General features: G+C 34.2%; 1 protein-coding gene across 1 annotated transcript in view; it reads left to right on the top strand.

Moving 5' to 3' along the window:
• Positions 1 to 23,074, top strand: part of PPA2 (inorganic pyrophosphatase 2) — an 87,754-nt gene that overhangs the window by 38,396 nt on the left and 26,284 nt on the right. The window contains exons 8-9 of the mRNA XM_059171702.1: positions 19,799 to 19,926; positions 22,735 to 22,820. Of these exons, the coding sequence (XP_059027685.1) occupies positions 19,799 to 19,926; positions 22,735 to 22,820 (214 nt within the window). The remainder of the gene's footprint in view (positions 1 to 19,798; positions 19,927 to 22,734; positions 22,821 to 23,074) is intronic.

Below are 23,074 nucleotides of genomic sequence, written 5' to 3' on the forward strand. Positions count from 1 at the left end.
CTATTCTTAATCTAAAAGGTGCTCCAGGGATTTAAATAATTTGCCCAAGTTTGCACATCCATTAAATAGTACAACCATGATTTGAACTCATTTTTGATTATAGTGTCCATTGTCTACCTCTAGTACTGTATGAAGCAGTTCATACTTGATTATAGTAATATGGGTTTTCTAACTAGCAGGATTGAAACCAGATTACATAAGGCTAAGTACCGTACCTCCTTCTTGAATTCCCCAAGAATTAGAATGAAAAATTTTAACTCTCTTTTAACTTTAATTCTGCTTGTATCTTGAATGGAGATGACTATGCGCTTTGGCATCTTCTGAATTTTTTTAGTGTATGCTTATACAAAAAGACATGCAGAAATACTGAAATTTACTTAGGTTGAGCTGACATCAGACTAGAATAATTACAAGAACTGGTTTTGAAAGAAAAAAGGACTTTTTTTCCATTCCACCAGAAGAAACACATATCCTCATAAAAAAATAGAAGAGTGCTTCTTCAAAATACATTTTAAAAATCCTAAAATTAAAAGATTAGATGAGTGTTATTGATATACTTTGCTCTGAAGTGGTATGCTTACATTTGTTTTGTATTTATTTCCTGAAGGAGTAAGGTATACAGAGGGAAAATGGGTATTACTTACTTGAAGGATATTTGTATAGTGTTCACTCTGGATAATACCTGAAGTAATAACTCTTATATATCTAGAGTTTGTAAAGTAAGTTTTGTAGTTTTAGGAGTTGTGTTTTCTTCTATTACTTCTCATTCTTTTTACCTTCACATTATTGTAATGGATTCTACATATCTTTTTTGAATTTTCTTTTCTTTCTTATTTTACAATGACCCAAGGAATAGATGCAGGTACAAAGTAAAAGGCTGAAAAAACTGTAGTATTAATTTTTTAAAAAATAATGAATCATGGAATACTGGATACCCTACAGAGGAGCCTTTATTTTTAATTCAAACTCAAGTTTTGATTTATGTTTACTATGTCTCCAAACATTATCCAATGTTCTCTCAACTATTTCAGACAAAAGAAGAGTTGTTGTTGTCCTGCTGCTTAAGCAAATGTTAATGGACAGATACCCTTTTTTTTTTTTTTAAGATTCTATTTATTTGACAGAGAGAAATCACAAGTAGACAGAGAGGCAGGCAGAGAGAGAGAGAGGGGAGGAAGCAGGCTCCCTGCGGAGCAGAGAGCCCGATCTGGGGCTTGTGGGGCTTGTGGTGTGGGGCTTGATCCCAGGACCTTGGGATCATGACCTGAGCCGAAGGCAGAGGCTTTAACCAACTGAGCAACCCAGGCGCCCCTGGACAGAAACCATTCTTAAGCTTAACTTTTTTCTTTATTACTTAGCCTGGTGTTGTCTGTGTTTTCATTAACACCTATTAAAGGGGGGTGGGCATTAGAGGGGATGAGAACGGAGAGATGCTCAGGAATTGCAGACGTTGAAAGCTTTCTAAATTTGTGAAGGAATTTTTTAGAAGATCATTTTATGTGATTTAATTATACTGTTTTATAGCTTTCTCTTATAACAATCTATCTTCTAAAGGCACCTAACTTATAATTCAACAGGAGCTTAAGTATTATAAGCACATAACTTATTTTATATGATGTTACAGGTTAAAAATAGAACTTCTGCAGGGGAGGGGGGACCCTAGCATTTCTTGATTTCGAGATGAGATGAAATGCCTATTGTAACAACCTATGATCTTATTACAGTAAGATAAAAATGTATATTTGGTGTCATGATTAAATATTAACTAGCAAAAATATTAGCTAACAGATATTAAAAATTTTTGCTGTTCTGTCTCTACATCTTTGAAAATTAACAATATATAATCTTCAGTTTGGCAATATGTTTAAAAATTTTTAATGTGTCCCTTTTAAAATTAAAACAAAGGATTGTGGATGGTATTTTTAATTATAAAAATAATCATATACTTTGAAATAAAAACTCAGAAGTATAAAATAAAGGTATATGAAATAAAAAGTAAAATTCTCCTTCCCACTTCTCATCCCCTGTCTGACTTCTCATCTCTTCCTCCCCATGTTTTTAGTTCTCTTGAGTGGTTGCTTCTCTACTCAAAGCATTGTACTTAAACCTCTCTTTTTTTTTTTTTTTATTATTTTTTTTTTTTAAAGATTTTATTTATTTATTTGACAGAGAGAAATCATCACAAGTAGATGGAGAGGCAGGCAGAGAGAGAGAGAGAGGGAAGCAGGCTCCCTGCTGAGCAGAGAGCCCGATGCGGGACTCGATCCCAGGACCCTGAGATCATGACCTGAGCTGAAGGCAGCGGCTTAACCCACTGAGCCACCCAGGCGCCCTTAAACCTCTCTTAATTTATGTTTTTTCCCTTTTGACTCCGGTTGCTCCTTTGAAAACCAAAGGAATTTAACTTCTTAAACATTTGAATTTTGTTACCATATTTTTGTCTTCGATTATCTTAATAACTCTAAGCATTATACGTTAAGCTCTATTTATTGCTTCATTAATTTTGAACAGTAACGTGGTTGCTGTATAGAACTAGGGCATTGAGGTTTCTGTGTTATTTCTTTCTTTTTTACAGACCAGCTTCTCTGAACTGTATGTTAGCTCTGTATGTCTAAATTTATAATGTTTAAATTCTGTTCTTTAACTGTTTTTTTATGTTTGACATCTTGAATCTGAAAATTGAAAAATAACAACTAGCATTTACAGTCTTTATGTGAATATTAGTTACCTCCTTTCTCATACTTCTTATTGAAAGACTAGTTATGGACATGAGAGAACAGCTTGCCACACAGCGATCATCACAAGGCTCTTTCAACTGCCCTGGCTTAATAGTTCTGTTTTTTCTTAGATTCTTTCATATCCTCTTTTTTTGTTTTCCATTTTTATTGTTGGCCAGTATACATTTCCCAGAATTCTTTAAAGAAAATGCATGGAAGATTGATTCTGAGTCCATACATGTTAGAAATGTCTTTTTTGGTCACTTTCTTCTTAAATAACTTTGATGTATAATGCTGTAACTTTAAATATAAATTAGTATATATGAATTGATATTTTTAATCACAAAGGAGTAAATGATTGTATGACTGTTTAAATATTTGTTGTCTGTATACTTCTTGGCATTTTTATTAGATGGATCAACAGGAAAGATTAAAACCATGTAGGAAAGAGTAACTATCTGGAATTTTTTAAATTCTTTAGTTTTCTGAGGATTTGTGTAATGCAGAAATTGATAGAGAATTTTTTAATTACCTTTTACACACTTTCATTGTTACTTAGACAATTATAAAAACAAATCCTTATTAATTTTCACTACTTTAAGAAAAAGAAGCTGTTTTTGACATGATCAGTGCCTATTTTTTCTTTTTTGAAAACAGAGAAGTCTGTTTTAATTTATAGACAGTATGTCCTTCCACATTTTCATATATATTTTAAAAATTAATTTATTTTTTGCTTTATTAATTTGTTGAATTATGATTCTGCCAGGACGTTTTAGGGTGGTTTTATTATGAAGGAACTTTTTTGATCCAAATGAATGTATGTACAAACTTTGGTAGACTATAATAGCCTCTTCTAATATTTATAGTTTTTAATTTTGACGTGACTAATTTGAAACTAGCCATTGCATCAGAGAACGTATTTCAATTAGAAAGAAGCTGCGGTTGCTGGCTATAGTTCTGTAACTTTAATCTTATTATTTGAATCTTCCAAGTTTTGCCTTCTGAAACTAGAGTAGCCACTGTGAAAATCTAAAAATAGTCTAAATAACATTTAAAAAACAAATTCTTTGTACTCCCTGATAGAAAATTGCTCACTTTGGCTAGCTCATTAACACCTGAAGAGCACTAAGACCATTTAATACACTGTAATTAGGTTCCAGGCTCTAATGCTCATAATGGTACCTTAATGGCCTGAAAGAGTTAAAAAGACTCCCAGGGCTCCTAAATTGTTACTAGAGAATGCCTTGGCCATTAGAGATAATAGCGCTTGGTTATGAAATAAACAAGTTCGGAGCTTTTTAAAAAGATTGAAAAGCTAGGGCATGTGTAATTTCTCTTTTGGTTAAATTAACCACCTTCTGTAATGTAGAGCTTCACATATTCTCCAAACAGATGTTTGAGCCTCTTCAGACCTGCCAGTGATGCCTGAGGACCTTATGTCAGGTGAAGTAACGTATTAGGAATTAATATAGGCCCAGAAGCCACTTCAACTTTCAGAGTATTAAATGAAAACTATTGTTAGTTCTCCTCTTTATTTAAATGTTGCTCGTGCAGTGATATTGCAGTTTTATAAAATGAAAAATTAGAAAAAAAATTGAAATCAGAACAACTATGTTGATATAGATACATTCTGGAATTAATAAACTGCATGAGTGAAAAAGGGATTATTTAAAATGAGGCAGTTGAAAAATTTTCAAAGGCAGGCATCATACTTGTCTTAGAATTATCATAATGTATATGTATTTGATATACGTACAGTTTCAGCTTACATGCAGAAAAATTTAAAAGTCAGGGTGCCTGGGTGGCTCAGTTGGCTAAGCAACTGCCTTTGGCTCAAGTCATGATCCCGGAGTCCCGGAATCGAGTGCCGCATTGGGCTCCCTGCTCAGCAAGGAGTCTGCTTCTCCCTCTGACCTTCTCCCCTCTCATGCTCTCTCTCTGTCAAATAAATAAATAAAATCTTTTAAAAAAAGAAAAATTTTAAAGTCAAATAAAACTACGTGGTTCCCTTATGTCTTTCAAGACAGTAATAAACATGTGAAAACCAAATCTGTTTGGCTCAAATTTTCATTTTCTAAATGAACGTCTAGTGTCCCTGCAATTATTATTTTAAAAATAAGCAAATTAACATGGTGTTTGATTTCATTACTTTCTAAAACACAATTTAATACTGTTATTAGGGGAGAAATAGAGAATAGCATAGAACTCTTAAAGGAGAAAATTTGTGTTAACCTTTATAACCAGAAAGAATAGAGTTCAGTTTGCTTTTCTGTGCATGTACTCTTTGGCACAAAAGAGAACTAGCATGTCACCGTTGTCATCCCCAAAACTCTAATATTTCTGCAACAATTCCTGCATGTTTAGTAACTATGCTGAGTTCTTCTGTGGACTATCTGTCTGATGTTTACACAAGCTCAACCAAAATGTGATAGTGTCCCCTCCCCCCCACTTTGTTTTTCAGAGTAAGAAACTGAGGCACTGCTGTGGGGTTAGGGGTGGTTTGTAACTTGTCTAACGTCATACAGGGAGCCACTGGAAACCATTTGGTTTCCAGAGCCCATGCTCTTCACTACATCTCACCACCCCTCTGAAAACTAGTGGGGTAATTAGATGTATCCCTAGCCTTGGACAGTGTTGCTTTCTGGGAGTACTGACCATTGGCTCTTAAATAATTTTGGCATCAGTGGGATACTTGTGATTAGAGGTCCCGGGAAAAAGATGGCTTTTTTTGATCTTCATTCCTCGGATTTCATTAATTGGCATACCTTAATAGGCATGGGTATATAAGGATAGGGTTAGGAGGGGGCAGTTTGAGGAACGGGGATGAATTGAGTGAAATGTACTATAATTAAGAATAGAATTAAATTACTGGGAACCTCTTACTTCTTTTTGAAATCTTGATGTCTTCCATTGCTTTTTAAGTTTCAGTCATATTCCTGTGATGTGTTGGAAGAGTAGGGGAGGCCTAAATTCTAAAATCCTCTCTTGTGTAAGTTACTGACCTTGGAAACATCATGTAACTCCTGGAAGCTTTAGTTTCTTCATCTCTAAAAGTGCAGGATTGATTCTCTAATGGGAAAAACCCTACGGATCATTTACCAATCTCTAAATTTTGGTTGTTCTAGGAAATATTTTTAATTCATTATTTTCAGCCTCTTTTAAAGTAGAAACACCTAAATAATCTTCAAAGATAATGGTGAAGGAAACAGTTTAAATTAAAGGATTGCGAGGTAGATCTCTTTGGGACATTGACACTTTTTTTTTTTTTTTTTGGAAATATTTTATTTGTTTATTTGAAAGAGAGAGAGCACATGCCAAGCAGGGGGCAGAGCAGTGGGAGAAGGAGAAGCAGACTGTGCACTGAGCCGGGAGCTTCAACTCCAGGACCCTGAGATCAGGACCTCAGCTGAAGGCAGACACTTAACCCACTGAGCCACCCAGGTGCCTGGCAAATCTTACGCTAAGGTAACTTTTAGATGATGGAGCTGGAACTTCATTGGAGGGCTTTGCAACCCAAAACCTGAATATTTAGCCACTTTGCTATATGCTTCAAATTAAAATTAGATTAGAAAAAATTTGAATTTCTGCTATGTACAAGGCACCTAGATAGTTTTTATTTTACTGATCATACAAAGTTTCTTGTGAAATGGCAATGAATATTTATATTTTCGGGAAAAAGATCTACCAGCTCTTTTCCAGGAGGTTTTTCTGATACAGTACAAATAGGCCTCTGTGTAGAATTACCTTGTTTGGTATGACTTTTTTTGATGTATGTTAATTTCCATTATTTTTCTTGATATTAATATATTCTAGTACAGGTGTTGATAAGAGTAGAATTGGTAGAAAAGGGTAACGGAGAAGGAAAAGTCAACAAAATGAGGGTTGCTGCCTCAGTCTGTGCTATGAAGCCTGGATGCATAGAGCAGTGTGAAAAGAGATCTGAGTCAGATCTAACAGAAACTATTCAGACTATTAATTCACTGAGCTCTAGCTCAGTTTGTGATAGTTAGTAGTAGATAGTAGTTAGAGGCTAGAAACTCTAGCCTCTGTTTGTGATGCAGAAAATACAGTAAGTGTTATGGAATGGAACTGTTGTTTCTTGTGAATGTTTCTAAGAAATCATTAGAAACATATGTTCTTGCTTCCCACGGATTTTGTTTAGAGGCCACTTGTGCACATGCTAAGCTCTGTGAGTGCAGCAGCTCTGGAATTGGAAGGAGAGCTTTGTGCATTTGCATCATTTCCTTTGGTAAAGTCTCATAGAATTGGAAACTCTTTTTCCTTTCTTTCTTTCTTCCTCTCTTTTTTTTTTTTTTTAAATCCTCCCTGGACAAAATTTCAAGCATGTGACCATTTCCTAATGTTTTTTCTCTTTTAAATAATGTGAACAAAGATATGGCATTACATTTGTGTTACTGATTTTTATCTAAAAATAAAAACAAAAAAATCCTCAGCTGATTATATGCTTCCTTCCCTTCATGGTTTGGTTTGGTGGAAATAAACCAGATAAAACCAGCGTTTTAATTTTTTTCTCCAGATTTTCTTCATGGAAGTACAGGTGATTCTTAGTTTGGGGATATGGATAGGAAGTAAGAAATGTGCATCTGTATGTGTAGTTTGATAAAGCTCCTTGGGTGATCTTCTAGATTTATCCAAGTAGAGAATCATTCTATTAGCTGATCCTCTGCTGGTTGGATATTCAGGTCTTGAAATCTAGAATAATTGATAGTAGATTTGGTATACATTTAAGTAGGAGATGTAATCACTTAATCAAATTTGGGGCTATCCCTCCCCCGCCACACACACCTACAGCTGTTACCCTAGATTTAAAGCTATTGAGGTTGTTACTCTGTCCTTTGAGATCCTGAGCAGATTTTGTAACCCCAGTTTCCTAATTTGTATGAAGGACATAAATAATACCTAATCTACAAATTTTGAAACTTCAATGACAAACTATTACCAAGCATTTAAAAAATTTGTTTTGCCAATCTGATAGATGAAAAATGGTATCTTCATTTAACTTTGTATTATTCTACTTAGTGCTGGGATAGAAGTCTTTTTCATTTATTTATTAGCTATTTGTATCTTCCTTTCTGTGAATTGCCTATGCATATTGCTCACCATTTTTCTGTTTTCGTTTTTTCTAATTTTAAAATTTTTTAATTAACATATAATGTATTATTAGACCCAGGGGTACAGGTCTGTGAATCGCCAGGTTTACACAGTTCACAGCACTCACCATAGCACATACCCTCCCCAATATCCATAACCCTACCACCCTTTCCCTACTCTCTTCCCCCCGGCAACTCTCAGTTTGTTTTATGAGATTAAGAGTCTCTAAGGGTTTGTCTCCCTACCGATCCCATCTTGTTTCATTTATTCCTTTCCTACCCCATAAGCCCGCCACATTGCCTTTCAACTTTCTCAGGTCATATGATAATTGTCTTTCTCTGATTGACTTATTTCACTAATCATAATACCCTCTAGTTCCATCCACATGGTCACAAATGGCAAGATTTCCTTTCTTTTGATGGCTGCATAGTATTCCATTGTGTGTGTGTATGTGTGTGTATATACACACATATACATATATATATATATATACACACACATACACACACACCACATCTTCTTTATCCATTCATCTTTAATGGACATCTAGGTTCTTTCCAAAGTTTGGCTATTGTAGACATTGCTGCTATAAATATTTGGGTGCATGTGCCCCTTTGGATCACTGCATTTGTATCTTTAGGGTAAGTACCCAGTAGTGCAACTGCTGGGTCATAGGATAGCTCCATTTTCAACTTTTTGAGGAACCTCCATGCTGTTTTCCAGAGTGGCTGCACTAGCTTGTATTCCCACCAACAGTGTAGGAGCCCCTTTCTCCACATCCTCGCCAGCATCTGTCATTTCCTGACTTGTTAATTTTAGCCATTCTGACTGGTGTGAGGTGGTATCTCACTGTGATTTTGATTTGTATTTCTCTGATGCCAAGAGATGTGGAACACTTTTTCATGTGTCCGTTGGCCATCTGGATGTCTTTGCAGAAATGTCGGTTCATGTCCTCTGCCCATTTCATGATTGGATTATTTGTTCTTTGGGTGTTGAGTTTGATAAGTTCTTTATAGATTTTGGATACTAGCCCTTTTTCTGATACGTCGTTTGGCAATATCTTCTCCCATTCTGTCAGTTGTCTTTTGGTTTTGTTAACTGTTTCCTTTGCTGTGCAAAAGCTTTTGATCTTGATGAAGTCCCAGTAGTTTATTGCCCTTGCTTTCCTTGCCTTTGACGATGTTCCTAGGAAGAAGCCGCTGCAGCTGAGGTCGAGGAGGTTGCTGCCTGTGTTCTCCTCAAGGATTTTAGTGGATACCTTTCTCACATGGAGGTCCTTTATCTATTTGGAGTCTATTTTCATGTGTGGTGTAAGGAAATGGTCCAGTTTCATTTTTCTGCATGTGGCTGTTCAGTTTTCCCAACACCATTTGTTGAAGACACTGTCTTTTTTCCATTGGACATTCTTTCCTGCTTTATCGAAGATTAGTTGACCATAGAGTTGAGGGTCCATTTCTGGACTCTCTGTTCTGTTCCATTGATCTATGTGTCTGTTTTTATGCCTGAACCATGCTGTCTTGATAATGACAGCTTTGTAATAAGCTTGAAATCTGAAATTGTAATGCCACCGACTTTGGCTTTCTTTTTCAACATTCTTCTGGCTATTCAAGGTCTTTTCTGGTTCCACATAGATTTTAGGATTATTTGTTCCATTTCCTTGAAAAAATTCATGCTATTTTGATAGGGATTGCATTAAACGTGTAGATTGCTTTAGGTAGCATAGACATTTTCACAGTATTTATTCTTCCAATCCATGAGCATGGAACGCTTTTCCATTTCTTTGTGTCTTCCTCCATTTTTTTCATGAGTACTTTCTACTTTTCTGAATACAGATTCTTTGCCTTTTTGGTTAGGTTTATTCCTAGGTATCTTATGGTTTGGGGTGCAATTATAAATGGGACTGACTCCTTAACTTCTCTTTCTTCTGTCTTATTGTTGGTGTACAGAAATGCAGCTGATATCTGTGCATTGATTTTATATCCTCACACTACTGAATGCCTGTACAAGTTCTAGCAGATTTGGAGTGGAGTCTTTTGGGTTTTCCACATAATGTATCATATCATCTGCAAAGAGTGAGAGTTTGACTTCGTCTTTGCCGATTTGGATGCCTTTAATTTCTTTTTGTTGTCTGATTCCTGAGGCTAGGACTTGTAGTACTAGGTTGAATAGCAGTGGTGATAATGGACATCCCTGCCATGTTCCTGACCTTAGCGGAAAAGTTCTCAGTTTTTTCCCATTGAGAATGATATTCACTGTCGTTTTTCATAGATGGCTTTGATGATACTGAGGTATGTATCCTCTATCCCTACACTTTGAAGAGTTTTGATCTAGAAAGGATGCTGTACTTTGTCAAATGCATTTTCAGCATCTGCTGAGAGTGTCATGTGGTTCTTGTTCTTTCTTTTATTAATGTATTGTATCACCTTGATTGATTTGTGGATATAGAACCAACCTTGCAGCCCAGGAATAAATCCCACTTGGTCATGGTGAATAATTCTTTTAATGTACTGTTGGATCCTGTTGGCTAGTATTTTGGTGCTCACCATTTTTCTACTGAGATGATATATTCTATTGATATATGGAAATTCCTTGGATATTTTGGTAGTTAATTCTTTATCATTTAGGCTGCAAATATTTTCTCCCCATCTTCAGAGAAACTGTGGCCTTTTGGCTTCTAGAGATTTCAATTTTGATATATTCTTTTTGTCCATCATTTTTATACATGACTTCAACATTTTGTTTCTTAAGGATTTCTTACATAGTCAAAAAGATGTTTTTCTTTTTGTTTCCTCTTTGTTCTTTTATATTTTTTTTTTAACAATTGGATCTTTAGTCTATGTGGAATTTTATTTTTTCCATATGTATGATTTTTTCAACACCACTTACCAGAAAAATCTGTTTTCTTCCCACTGTTTTGAAATGTCTCCTTTATCATATATTGCATTCTTATTTATACCAAGAGTTTGTTTCTGGATTCTGTTTAGTGTCAGTGATCTATTCCTGAGCCAGTGCCATATTATTTAATTACTATAGCCTCATAATAAAACATTTGCAAGACAAATCTTTCTCTTTTAGTTTTACTTTTTCAGACTTGTCTTGGTTTTTCTTGTGCTTTACTCTGTGCAAATTTTGGGATCAAATTGTCAAGGATTTATGCTATCATTAATAAATGTTTGCATCAATGAATATATTTATATATTTTGTCATTTATTCAGGAGTTCTATTATTTCTTTTAGTAAAGTACTTGTAGATTATTGTGAAGATCTTGTTACATTTTATGTTAGATTTGTGTCTAGGTATTTAGCAGTAATTTTTCCAGTACAAGGCTTGTTATAATGCCTGGCATGTTATAGGTGCTCAATAGATTTTTTAAAATTGATGAATAAGTGAATATGCATGTAGTTATTGATAAATGGATAGATGAGTGTATTGAGCAAAATCTGAAAATAATAAATCCAAAATGGGCAAATTTTCACTTATTTTAAAGGAGAAGATATTTATACTTAAAATTCTGACTTTTCTTTTTTGGCACTGTCATTACTTTATTGATGCTGATGCCTGTAATTTGCAAATTTTGAGGGACCATTACGCTGAATTGCATCTATCTCTCAAACACAAATTGATTTGTGAAATTTGGGAAACCAGAAGAAACACACACACGCACACACAATTTTTTACATTTACCCCCATATTTGCCATGTCCATACCTATATATTTTGTTAAGAAAATGAAAAGAAGCTGAAGATCTGTAGTTTCCATTTGTTGTCATTTATCTTCAACATGAAGAGTTCAGCATTTTTTTGTAGCGCAGTTCTGCTGGTGATGAATTCTCTCCATTTCATTGATCTGATACTGTTTTTTCTTGCCTTCGTTTTGAAAGTATAATTTCAATGGATATAGAATTTTGAGTTAAAGAGATTTTTTTTTTTTAAGATTTTATTTATTTGACAGACAGAGATCACAAGTAGGCAGAGAGGCAGGCAGATAGAGAGTGAGAGAAGGAAGCAGGCTCCCTGCTGAGCAGAGAGCCCGACGTGGGACTCGATCCCAGGACCCTGAGATCATGACCTGAGCTGAAGGCAGCGGCTTAACCCACTGAGCCACCCAGGCGCCCCAGTTAAAGAGATTTTTGTAAAGGTGTTCCATTTTCTTTTATTCTCCACTGTTTCTAATAATAAATCAACAGTTAATGTATTATTATCCAGTATATAATGTTTTCCTCAGACTATTTTTATGATTTTCTCTATTTTTAGATTTCAGCAGTTTTTCTGTGATACGCTGAGCTGTCCTTTCCATTATATTTATCCTGCTTAGGATATATGAACTTTGCAGATCTTCATGTTCATGTTTTTACCACATTTGGGTAAAATCCAAATTACTTACTGTAATCTTTTTTACCCATTCTCTCACCTTCATTCTGAGACTCCTAATACATATATTTTAGACCACTTTCTGTTGTCTCACTGGTTCCTAAAGCTCTCTTTATGTCTTTACGGTCTTTATTCCTTACTCTTCTTCAGACAGGATAATTTTGATTGTTTTTGTCTTCTACTTCTGTGTTTTTTTTTTTTTTTTTTTTTTGGTCAAGTCCAAGTTCTGCTATTAAGCCCATCTGATTTTTCTTTTCATATACTCCCTCATATGATTCTTTTTTCTGATAGTTGTATAATTTTTCCTCCTTAACTAAAATTTCCACATGTTCAATCCTTCATAATCATATTTTTTTGAATATCCTTGACTGTGTTAGTAATAAGTACTTTAAAATCCTCATTTGCATGGGTCATCTCAGGATTGGTTTCTTTTGGCTGTTTTTTTCTTTTGATTAAGAGTCCCAGAAATATTCTAGTATGTGCAATAAATCTTATGGTCCTCTTGCTTTTACCTTACCGGTATTTTTGTTCCATATTGAGTCTCCATTGTGCTTATCTTGTTTTTGAGTATTTTTGGCTTTCTGTTTTTAAGTTTTCTATCTCAGTATAGGTAAACCTGAGGGAGTTTGTTGAAACATGAATTCACTGCCTCATTTTTGTCAGAGGTTTCTGTTTTCTATAAAGGGAAGTGCTTCAGATAGTAGGGCATTGCTTTTAATTGATAGATGATGTGTTTAGTGTACTTGAACTGACTGAGTCTCACTTTAGAAATAAAGAAATTTTATTTATATATTTTCCTGTCTGTTCCAGATGTTTTAAAAAATGGTTGTTTAGATTTAACTTAAACATGGTAGAAATGAAAAAACTTTACAAGAACTAAACTGCAGTAATACTAGAAATAAAGGTAAATGTGTTCATCATTAAATAAGAAATTACAAATTCATTTGAGGCCTGAACTTTACCATAAGAAAAAGGATGTCTGTAGAAAAATGTTATGATTAAGTGTGCATGTGTTTATGTGTGTGTATGTCCAGATGCCTTTCCTGTTATTTTTATTGCTTGTTTACAGTGCTTATATCAATGCCTATCTTCAATTTCTTAGTAGTCATACACATTAAACATCAAATAACTGTCAGTATTAATGAAAATTTGTTCAGTAATTTTCTTAATTATTAGTTCATATTTATTTATTTTTGAGCATGTAAGACTCTAGGTTTGCCTGTGAATATAACTGTGTCTAACATTACATGGAAAAGGCTTTAGGGGATTGGAAGAATTATAATTCTTTTTTTTTTTTAAGATTTTATTATTTATTTGACAGAGGGAGATCACAAGTAGGCAGAGAAGCAGGTAGAGAGGCAGGCAGAGAGAGAGGAGGAAGCAGGCTCCCCGCTGAGCAGAGATCCTAATGCGGGACTCGATCCCAGGACCCTGAGATCATGACCTGAGCAGAAGGCAGAGGCTTTAACCCACTGAGCCACCCAGGTACCCCAGGATTGGAAGAATTATAATTCTTAAGAATTATCCCTTTTTTTTATTAAATGATTTTTAATTTATCTTATTTAATATTCACAACAACCTTGATCTTGTACATTTTGTGATTGAGGAAACACGCAGACTAAGATGATGCACTCTGTGAGTGCCAGAACTGAAGTTTGAACTTAGTGCCATTCCAAATGGGATATTTTTCATAGTTTACCTTATTTCTTCTTGTAAACTTTGAGTGTTCTTATTTTTGTTATTTTCTGAATATTCTTAAGAGTTTTTATTTCCTTTTGGACCAAAAAAGGTTTTCATTAAGTAAATAACAAAGAGTATATTTTCCTTTTTTTGTTTTCAATATCCAATTTTTAGTTATACAAAAAGTTGAGGGGACTGGGTGTGATTCTTTTTTGGTAGGCAGGAGAGTTATTTAAAATCTTTTATTGTTGATTTTTGGATTTTTTGTATTGTTTACTGGATTTGTTGTCCTCATTTTCTCATGCTTAAAATTTCTTTATGTTCTGTTTATTTTTAATACATAATTTAATATATCTTCATTTTTAAAGTTCATTATTGCTTTACTGTATCTAAAGATTAAAAGATCTCATAGTTCAGGTATTTTTCACTCTTGCTGAGCTCTCTGTATGAAATTAACCTTATCAGCTCAACTTTTCACCTCTTTTACATCATTTGTTTCTGAAATATAGGTAAAATTGAAGTCTAGGCAAGCACATATGACTAGAAACTCTCCCTTGTGTGAGAGTGTACTTTTAGTAAAAAAGAACAGAAGAAACTTCAATTCACTAACCACTTTTTTTTTTCTTTTTGCTTAGTAGATCACAATTTGTGACTTTTTTTAGGTTTTAGAAACAAGTGAATTGGTATATACTGAAAAGAAACCAGATTACAGGAAAATATACCAATATCTCTGATAACGGAAAATGATAAGTTACAAAAATTTCTTTTAAAAAATGTGAAATATTACGATCCTTTATTGTCTACAGGCAGAATGATGGGTTTTGACTAAGATATTTTAGATTAATTTCTTTGCTTTTATAAATTTCTAACTCAAAATTCATTAAGAAAAACTAAATTAAACTGGAGATTGCTAAACTTGTAAAAGCCAAATTGAGCTTTAAAATTTGTTATTGTATTGCATCATCATTTTTTGTTTTGCCTTATAGCTAGCATTTAATAAAGAAATTTATAAATATTCCAATGATTTATATAGAACTATGATTACTTATAAATTACATATCTTTAGTTTTAATATAAAAATTCTCTTAAGAAATCTCCATTTAATATTTGTTAATTAAACTTTCAAGTTTGGAAACAGATTTGTTATAAAGTAAATAATGGCTGTATACTACTTGTAGGAAGTATGACACCTTTTATGGAGCTTTAAAAAATAAACTAGGGTGATAAATATTTAGGTAGCTGCTTTTAATTGTACTGTAATTTAAATTGTTACTTAATATTGCCAATTATTCCTTTTTAGTTCTTTGAAACTTTAAATTTTATGTATGTCTGATCTTTACTGGTTTTTGTTTTAAATTTTTTCTTTCATTGGTAATCCCCTCGGTCTGCTTTCTAAAAATACCCCAAGACCATATGTCACCACCTCCACAAAACTGCCATTTATCTAGGCCCTTATCATATTTAATCTGTGTGGCTTCTCTGTGTAGCTTATTGCTTGATTTCCTTCTGCTTCTCCCTTTCTACAGTCTTTTACCTACACAGCAAAAAGAGCAAGTTTCCTAAAACCCATACTTCTTAGCCCAGAACCCTCTACTGGCTTCTCATCTCAAAAAGGATGGCCCTTAGAGTCCTTTGTGACTGACCTGTGGCTGCTCCTCTCATTTCCTCTCCTTACACTCTTTCTTCTGCTCTGAACATAGGGCTTTCTTACTGCCTTCCTTAAACGTGTGAAGCACACTCATACTTGAGAATATTGGTACTTCCTATCTTCCTCTCAGGACTCCTCTTCTAAATATTTGAGTAAGTTGTTCCCACACTTCATCCAAGAATTTGCTAAAATACATTTTATCAGAGGCTGTCCCTGACCTTTCATATGTAAAACCATTTTTGCAGAGATAGATACATAATTGTAGATTTTTATGTCTTTTTCTCATCTTTAAGTATTTTTTTACTCAGGCCTAATTTGACAACAGGTATTTTTTACAACACACTTTATTGAATTCTTTCAAAACATTCAAATTACTTTTGCAGAAACAGAATCTTTTTTGTACTGTCAAAATCATTGCCTTATATAATATTTTATTGATTCTCAAGATTTTAACTACTGCTACAGCTGGCATGAATGTTTTGGGCATAAACAAACCTGATGCATGATAAAGCTAAAACATACCTTGTATAAGGAAAGTGTGGACTTCATTCCAGAGTTGTCTACCAGACTCAACATACATACCACTATGGACATCAATCAAGAGTATTTTATAGAAGTGTGAAGTCTTCGTTAATAATCCACAGAGCTGATCAAGTAGATCTCAATTAAAAGAGTTTGATTCGTAATTAAAAACAAACTGAAAAGTTTGGCTTGATTATGTAAAAGAACTCTTCTGGATTATTCTGATTTTATTGTTCTGTTAGTTCATCTTGAAAATAGGTTGTGTAGGGGCGCCTGGATGGCTCAGTGGGTTAAAGCCTCTGCCTTCAGCTCAGGTCATGATCCCAGGGTCCTGGGATCGAGCCCCACATCGGGTTCTCTGCTCAGCAGGGAGCCTGCTTCCTCTCTCTGACTGCCTCTCTGCCTACTTGTGATCTCTGTCTGTCAAATAAATAAAATCTTTAAAAAAAGAAAGAAAGAAAGAAAGAAAGAAAATAGGTTGTGTAATTGTATGGGGTGCCTGGGTGGCTCAGTGGGTTAAAACCTCTGCCTTTGGCTCAGGTCATGATCTGAGGGTCCTGGGATTGAGCCCCGCATCGGCCTCTCTGCTCAGCGGGAAGCCTGCTTCTTCCTCTCTCTCTGCTTGCCTTTCTGCCTACTTGTGATCTGTGTCAAATAAATAAATAAAATCTTTAAAAAAAAAAAAAAACTTTTATTTGATGTTAACTCCAAGATTAGTAATAAATGACTTCTAGAGAATTACTGTTTTTCTTAACATATATAGTAAAAAAATGACATCTAATGAAAAATTCTGCAAGTGTGTGAAAGTGATGGTTACACAATATTGTGGTGTGCTCAATAGTAAATTTTATATTGTGTGTATTTTACCACAATAAAACTAAAAAGAACATCTACACTTGCATTCTTTTAACATAAGGAAAACCTGTTGACAATGTAACTCTACAGTATAGAAGAAAAAGCAGAATTCATGGAATTAGAAGACTTGTATAATACTAATTATGCCATGATTGTACTGGACAAAGTTTGGCAATTCTTTTGCATTTTCTTAGCTGTAGTTTTCTTATATTTAATATGAATGTACTTCTTAGTTTTATGAAGAACAAATGAAGTTCAGCTTATGATGGACAAATGCCTTTTAAAAATTATAAATCAGTTTACGGATTATAGGTATAATTTTTCTTATTTTCAGAAGAGTAATTAATTGATCTGGCTGTTGGTATTAGATATAAGATTTTTGGCCTGAGGCATTTGCTGTTGAGGTTTCTGTGTTTTTGAATTGTGTGTGTGTGTGAAAATGCACCTTTTCCCAGGTTATAATTAATTGAGAATGGAAATGTTTATCTTACATTTGGAGTGTTTTGTTGGCATTATTGTCAAGGTTTCTGTTATTATTGTCTTTGCCTAACAGTCCTTCATAATGTCTGAAGAGAAAGCTGCCTAAGCCGAGTTATATATTGGACAACTTAGCTTTACCTTTCTTATTTGAAGTCACTTGGTTAAAAAGCATTTATAAAAAAAAAAAAAAAATTTACCGTGGGATAGAGAACAATAGATTGGGTAAAGTACAATGATAAAGTAATAAATTAAATTTAAATAATAGAAAATTATTTATTTTAAACCATTGATTAAATTGTATTGCATTTCTGCATTAAGTTCAGTGAATTTACATATTTATTTATTTTAAAAGATTTTATTTATTTATTTATTTGACAGAGATTACAAGCAGGCAGAGAGGCAGGCAGAGAGAGAGAGGAGGAAGCAGGCTCCCCACTGAGCAGAGAGCCTGATGCGGGGCTCGATCCCAGGACCCCGAGATCATGACCTGAGCTGAAGACAGAGGCTTTAACCCACTGAGCCACTCAGGCACCCCAAGTTCAGTGAATTTAAAAGATTGTTTTTCCCTCTAAGAAAACAATGAGTGGGGGGAACTCATCAGTCAATTTAAGAGATATTTTTGCAAAAATACAGTATATGGGAAAGTGATCAATAGAAAGCTCACTTTAGCAAGAAGCACCTTCTATACGGCAAGAAGAAAATCAGAATTTGAAGAGGAAACAATGAGTATTAGATGAAATATATATTGAGTGTTCGGATTTTGGACATGACAAAGAACTCTATGACATAAGATATAACATAAAATACTAAAAAGGTCTTAATCTTTTTAGAATTCCCTATTTTTAACATCTTCCATTACTTAGAAGTATGTATTGGAAAGCAGTATGTATTGACTGTGATTAATAGAGTAAGTGTGCCCTGTTTTCAGTTTTAAGTAATTGTTTTTTTCTCTTAGTTGTAATATTTCTGCTGTTTGCCCCAGAATTACTTGAGATAGAAGTGTGGCCCATTGATGTATTTAAAAATGTTAAATTTGATTGCCTTAAGGTAGCCTACTCAGGTTTTCATTTGCTGCGATTTCTGCCATTCTTACGCTGTCTGCCTTACCGCAGTCGTTTCACTTACATGAAACATCTGGCTTCTGGAGACATAATGTAACTATTACAAAACCTTGATGAAACAGGCAAAAGGCAAGCACAGCAAACAAAAGCATAATTCCTAACTCATGCCTGCAAAATGCTTACCTTTCCCTATCAAGCCTGTGAATGGAGATTCCCACGAGACTTGGATGAGCAGGTCTGAAACCAGTGGTCTTTGAATCATCCCAATGCATTGTGTCATCTATATTTAGTAATAAGTATCTCATTTTTCAAACGCTGTCATGGCTGTTAAATTGTGCATAAAAGGCTATGATAAATTTCCCCTAAGTCAAAGTCGGGTGGAGAGTACAGATTGCTAGTTTTACCTAGTTATTCCTCATATTTTATTTAATTGATATTTATTGGAAAGGATGCATTCTTTGGAGACCTCTTTTGGAGAAGGGTCTGTTATTAATATAGTAATATTTCCAATTATTTAAATGAATGTCCTCAAAATGTGATGGTTGAGCTGTTCTTGTGGTAATAGAACTTAAATCCTGGAAATCATTACAGAATTTGAAATGAAAAAAACTGAACCATCCAGATAGCACTCTGTTTAAAATTGCCATATGCATTCTCTTTTATACTCTGCTTTATTTTTTCTTCATCAGACTTGTACCACTGAACATTGTATATTTGTCTCTCTGTTTGTTGTCTGTCTCTTCCTACTATATAAACCATGAGTGTAGGGACTTAATTCTGTTTACTGTTCTACTTTACTGCTTAGAACAATGTCTGACACAGAATGAGAAACTTAAGTATTTGGTGTGTAAGTGTGTAAAACCCTTCTTATCTCACTTTAGTGTATCCTCTTCTGGGGACTGCCCTCTCCATTTTATCTTCAGTTGTCCTTTAGCTTAATATTTCCAAAACACAGATCCTGATGTAAATGATCTTACTCTTAAGCCCTTTTGCCTACAAAATGACATCAGTCCTTAAGCATATCTCACTTACTACATTGCTGTTAGTTCTCTTTGCTTTAATTACACCTCTGAGCTCCTTGAGGAAAAAAACTTTGTTGTCTTCATCTGCTTATCCTCACCCCCCCCACCCCCGTGCCTGCCATACTATCTGAAGGTGCTTAAGAAATGTTGTAGAATGAAGGAGTAGTGTTTTACATGTGAAAAGAATCTCCAGTCCAGAGGTAGTATGGTACCTGTTAATGATTATGCTGGAAGTTAGCCCCAGAGGTAGATTCCCTTAGTCCAGGGTTTTACCACTAATGAGAATGGATTTCAGCTTTTAACAAAAAGCATTTTGTTTCTTCACTTGCAGATATTGATGATGTTAAGAAATACAAACCAGGTTACTTGGAAGCTACGCTTAATTGGTTTAGATTTTATAAGGTGCCAGAAGGAAAACCTGAAAACCAGTTTGCTTTTAATGGAGAATTCAAAAACAAGGTGAAAATGATCATCTTTATTTGAAAACGGACCTTGTGATACTTGTACAATACTTCTTTCAGTTTGGGGCATTTCTTATGTGAATATTTTTATGTAACATGGTAACAAAAGTGCTTTATATTGACTTCAATATTTAAGGACATTTTATCATATATATTTAAGAGGATTTTTTTTTTCAGGAGATCTAAGTGAATTAATAAGCTTTGATACATATATATATTCATCTCTTTATCTATTGACAACTCCCTCATCTCAGAATATGAAGGATTTCCATGGTTAGTCTAACTCTGCAAACTATGTATGAAGAAGCTTCCATTTCCTATCCCGGAGAGGAGAAAGTTATTTACTTTACTTACTGTAAATCCAAAGAGGCTTCCCCCTTAAGAGTTCAGTCTACCATGACTGACTTTTGAATTATTTTACTGTCATAGGATTTTTCTATTAGAATACCACAGAGTTACCATGAAGTTTGTCTGATACGACACAAATGGAGAAAATGAATCAAAGACATGAGGTCTTAAGTCATGGAATATTTTTTTATTATTATCACCATTATTTAAATTACACATACACCAGCACTTATGTGGGTACTAATAAGTAAAGTATATGTAAAATAAGCAATGTGAATGGAAGCTTAAAAATTATAATAAATATCTTGCTATATAAGAATTTATTGCTTGACCTAGTATTTTTGAAGAGGTGCATTCAAAGAATCCTTAAGATCTTGAGCACTTTGTCTAAGACTTAGTAAATGTAGATATAAAATCTGTTTTCAAATAGATACTCTTTTTTTTTTTTTTAAGATTTTATTTATTTATTTGGCAGAGATCACAAGTAGGCAGAGAGGCAGGCAGAGAGAGGGGGAAGCAGCAAGCAGAGAGCCCAGTGCGGGGCTGGATCCCATGACCTGAGCAGAAGGCAGAGGCTTAACACTAAGCCACCTAGGTGCCCTGATACTCTTTCTTAAAAAAAAAAAAAAAAAAAAAAAAAAATTAAAAATTTATAAGATAAATTATTTTTTGTTTTTTTCCTGTAAAAAATTTTATATTGTATATTTTTCATTTGAACTTTTGTGGCTCCTTATTGCCTCAGGGTAAAATTGCTAAATCATGAATTTATAGAATGAGGTAATTTGGGGTGGTTTTTTTTGGTTGTTGTTTTTGTCTTTGTTTTCTTTTGCTTGATTTTGATAAATACTAATTTTTTTCTGAGTGAAGACTAGGTCAATTATACAACCTGATTTTGGAGCATAATATCTTATTCATTGCTTTTTACCACTTCTGTATAAAATATAGTGCCTAACTCAGGAAAATTAAATTGTATCTCTTCACCATGTTTTTTTTTACTATTATGTTATGTTATTCACCATACAGTACTTAATAGTTCCCCATATAGTTTTCCATGATTCATTGTTTGCCTGTAACACCCAGTGCTCATTGTAATGTGTGCCCTCCTTAATCCCCATCACTAGGCTAACCCATTCCCCTAACCCCCTTCTGTCTGAAACCCTCAATTTGTTTCCTGGAGTCCAGAGTCGCTCATGGCTTGTCTCCCCCTCCAATTCCCCCCCTTCATTTTTTCTCTTCTGATGTCCTCCATGCTATTCTTTGTGTCCCACATAGAAGTGAAACCATATTTGAAAAGATGACACCATGTTTCAAAAAGATTTTTCCTGCCAACTCCTTTAAGCAGGTGGAAAAGTGATTCTAAATAATCATAATTATCTGAATGATTTGGTTAAAAATTTTTCTTTGTATTATCTGGACAATAAATTGGCTTTTTTGTCCCAAATCTTAAGTGGAACTCCCCGGTACTGTCTCTTTGGGCCATACTCCTGTATCTCAGGCAACAATAGAGCTGAAAGAACTTTTATTTCCCCCCCAGAAGTACATTTCTCATTATTACATCTTGGTTCCCAAGATTTTTATTTTCTTCATTTCTTACCATAATGTGTTTAGTTGTCATAGAAAGAGAAAGGAGGTAGTATGAATTAGTTAATATATAAGGACCCTCCTTAAGGAAAATTAGCAACATTAGGAGGAGAAAAATGAAATTTGCTGCTTTGGAATAACAAAGCAAGTGTTCCTTTAGATAGTCTTCTAGATACGGATCTAGCAAGAGGTATATATTGTTGATTTTGCATTTTGGGCCACAGTAGGAATTTATACTAAGAAAAAATTTGAGAATGTTTAAGAGGCTTACTACTTTTAGACAGTGGATATTCTAAAATGATTATACAATTAGACTGCAGTTTTGATGGTGATGGAATTAATAGGTATATGCTTACTTACAGGCAAGGGGCTAGACTAAGCACTTTGCATACAACTTGTTTATCCTTTCAGCAGCTGGTTAATTTAAATCAGGTGTTGGCAACTTTTTCTGTAAAGCACCAGGTAGTAAATATTTTAGATTTTGTAGGCTATTTGGTTTCTGTCACAACTTCTCACCTCTGCCATTGTGGTGCTAAAGCAGTCATAGGCCATGTCACAAATGAATGGGCATGACTATGTTCACTAAAACTTTATTTACAAAAACCCGTGGTGAGCTAGATTTGGCCTATTTGGGCCTACTTTACCAACCCCCAAATTCCATGATCTCAATTACCTTCTACTTAACAGATGAAGAAGTTGAGAGTTAGATAAAGTAACTTGCTCAAAAGTCACACAGCTGATAAATAAGGGTGCCAGAATTATACTCAGGTTTGCCTGACTCCAGAGCTCGTATTCTTAAAAATAAGCTGTCATAGTGAGAATAGTTCCATGTTAGTATAATGATGTGATCTTTATGTCTATTTTTGGTTTGAAATAGGCTTTTGCTCTTGAAGTTATTAAATCTACTCATGAATGTTGGAAAACATTGCTTATGAAGAAGTGTGATGGAGGGGCTATAAGTTGGTAAGAATTCATCTTTTCTATGTAATGTTATTTTATTATTAATGGTACTAAACAGCTATATTATACTAGTCAGATAAAAAAGGAGAGTTGGATTTTTTTTTTTTTTTTCATTTAAAAAATGCTTATGGAGCACCCATTTGGAAAGCAGTACCAACTGCTGGACACTATCAAAGTAGGAATTGACATGGTCCCTTTTCTCAGATTTATAGTTTAGTGGGGGATTCTATTGAGTAAATAGGCATTTTAATTATAAT

This window comes from Mustela lutreola, chromosome 1 (genome assembly GCF_030435805.1).
Source record: "Mustela lutreola isolate mMusLut2 chromosome 1, mMusLut2.pri, whole genome shotgun sequence".
Lineage (NCBI taxonomy): Eukaryota > Metazoa > Chordata > Mammalia > Carnivora > Mustelidae > Mustela > Mustela lutreola.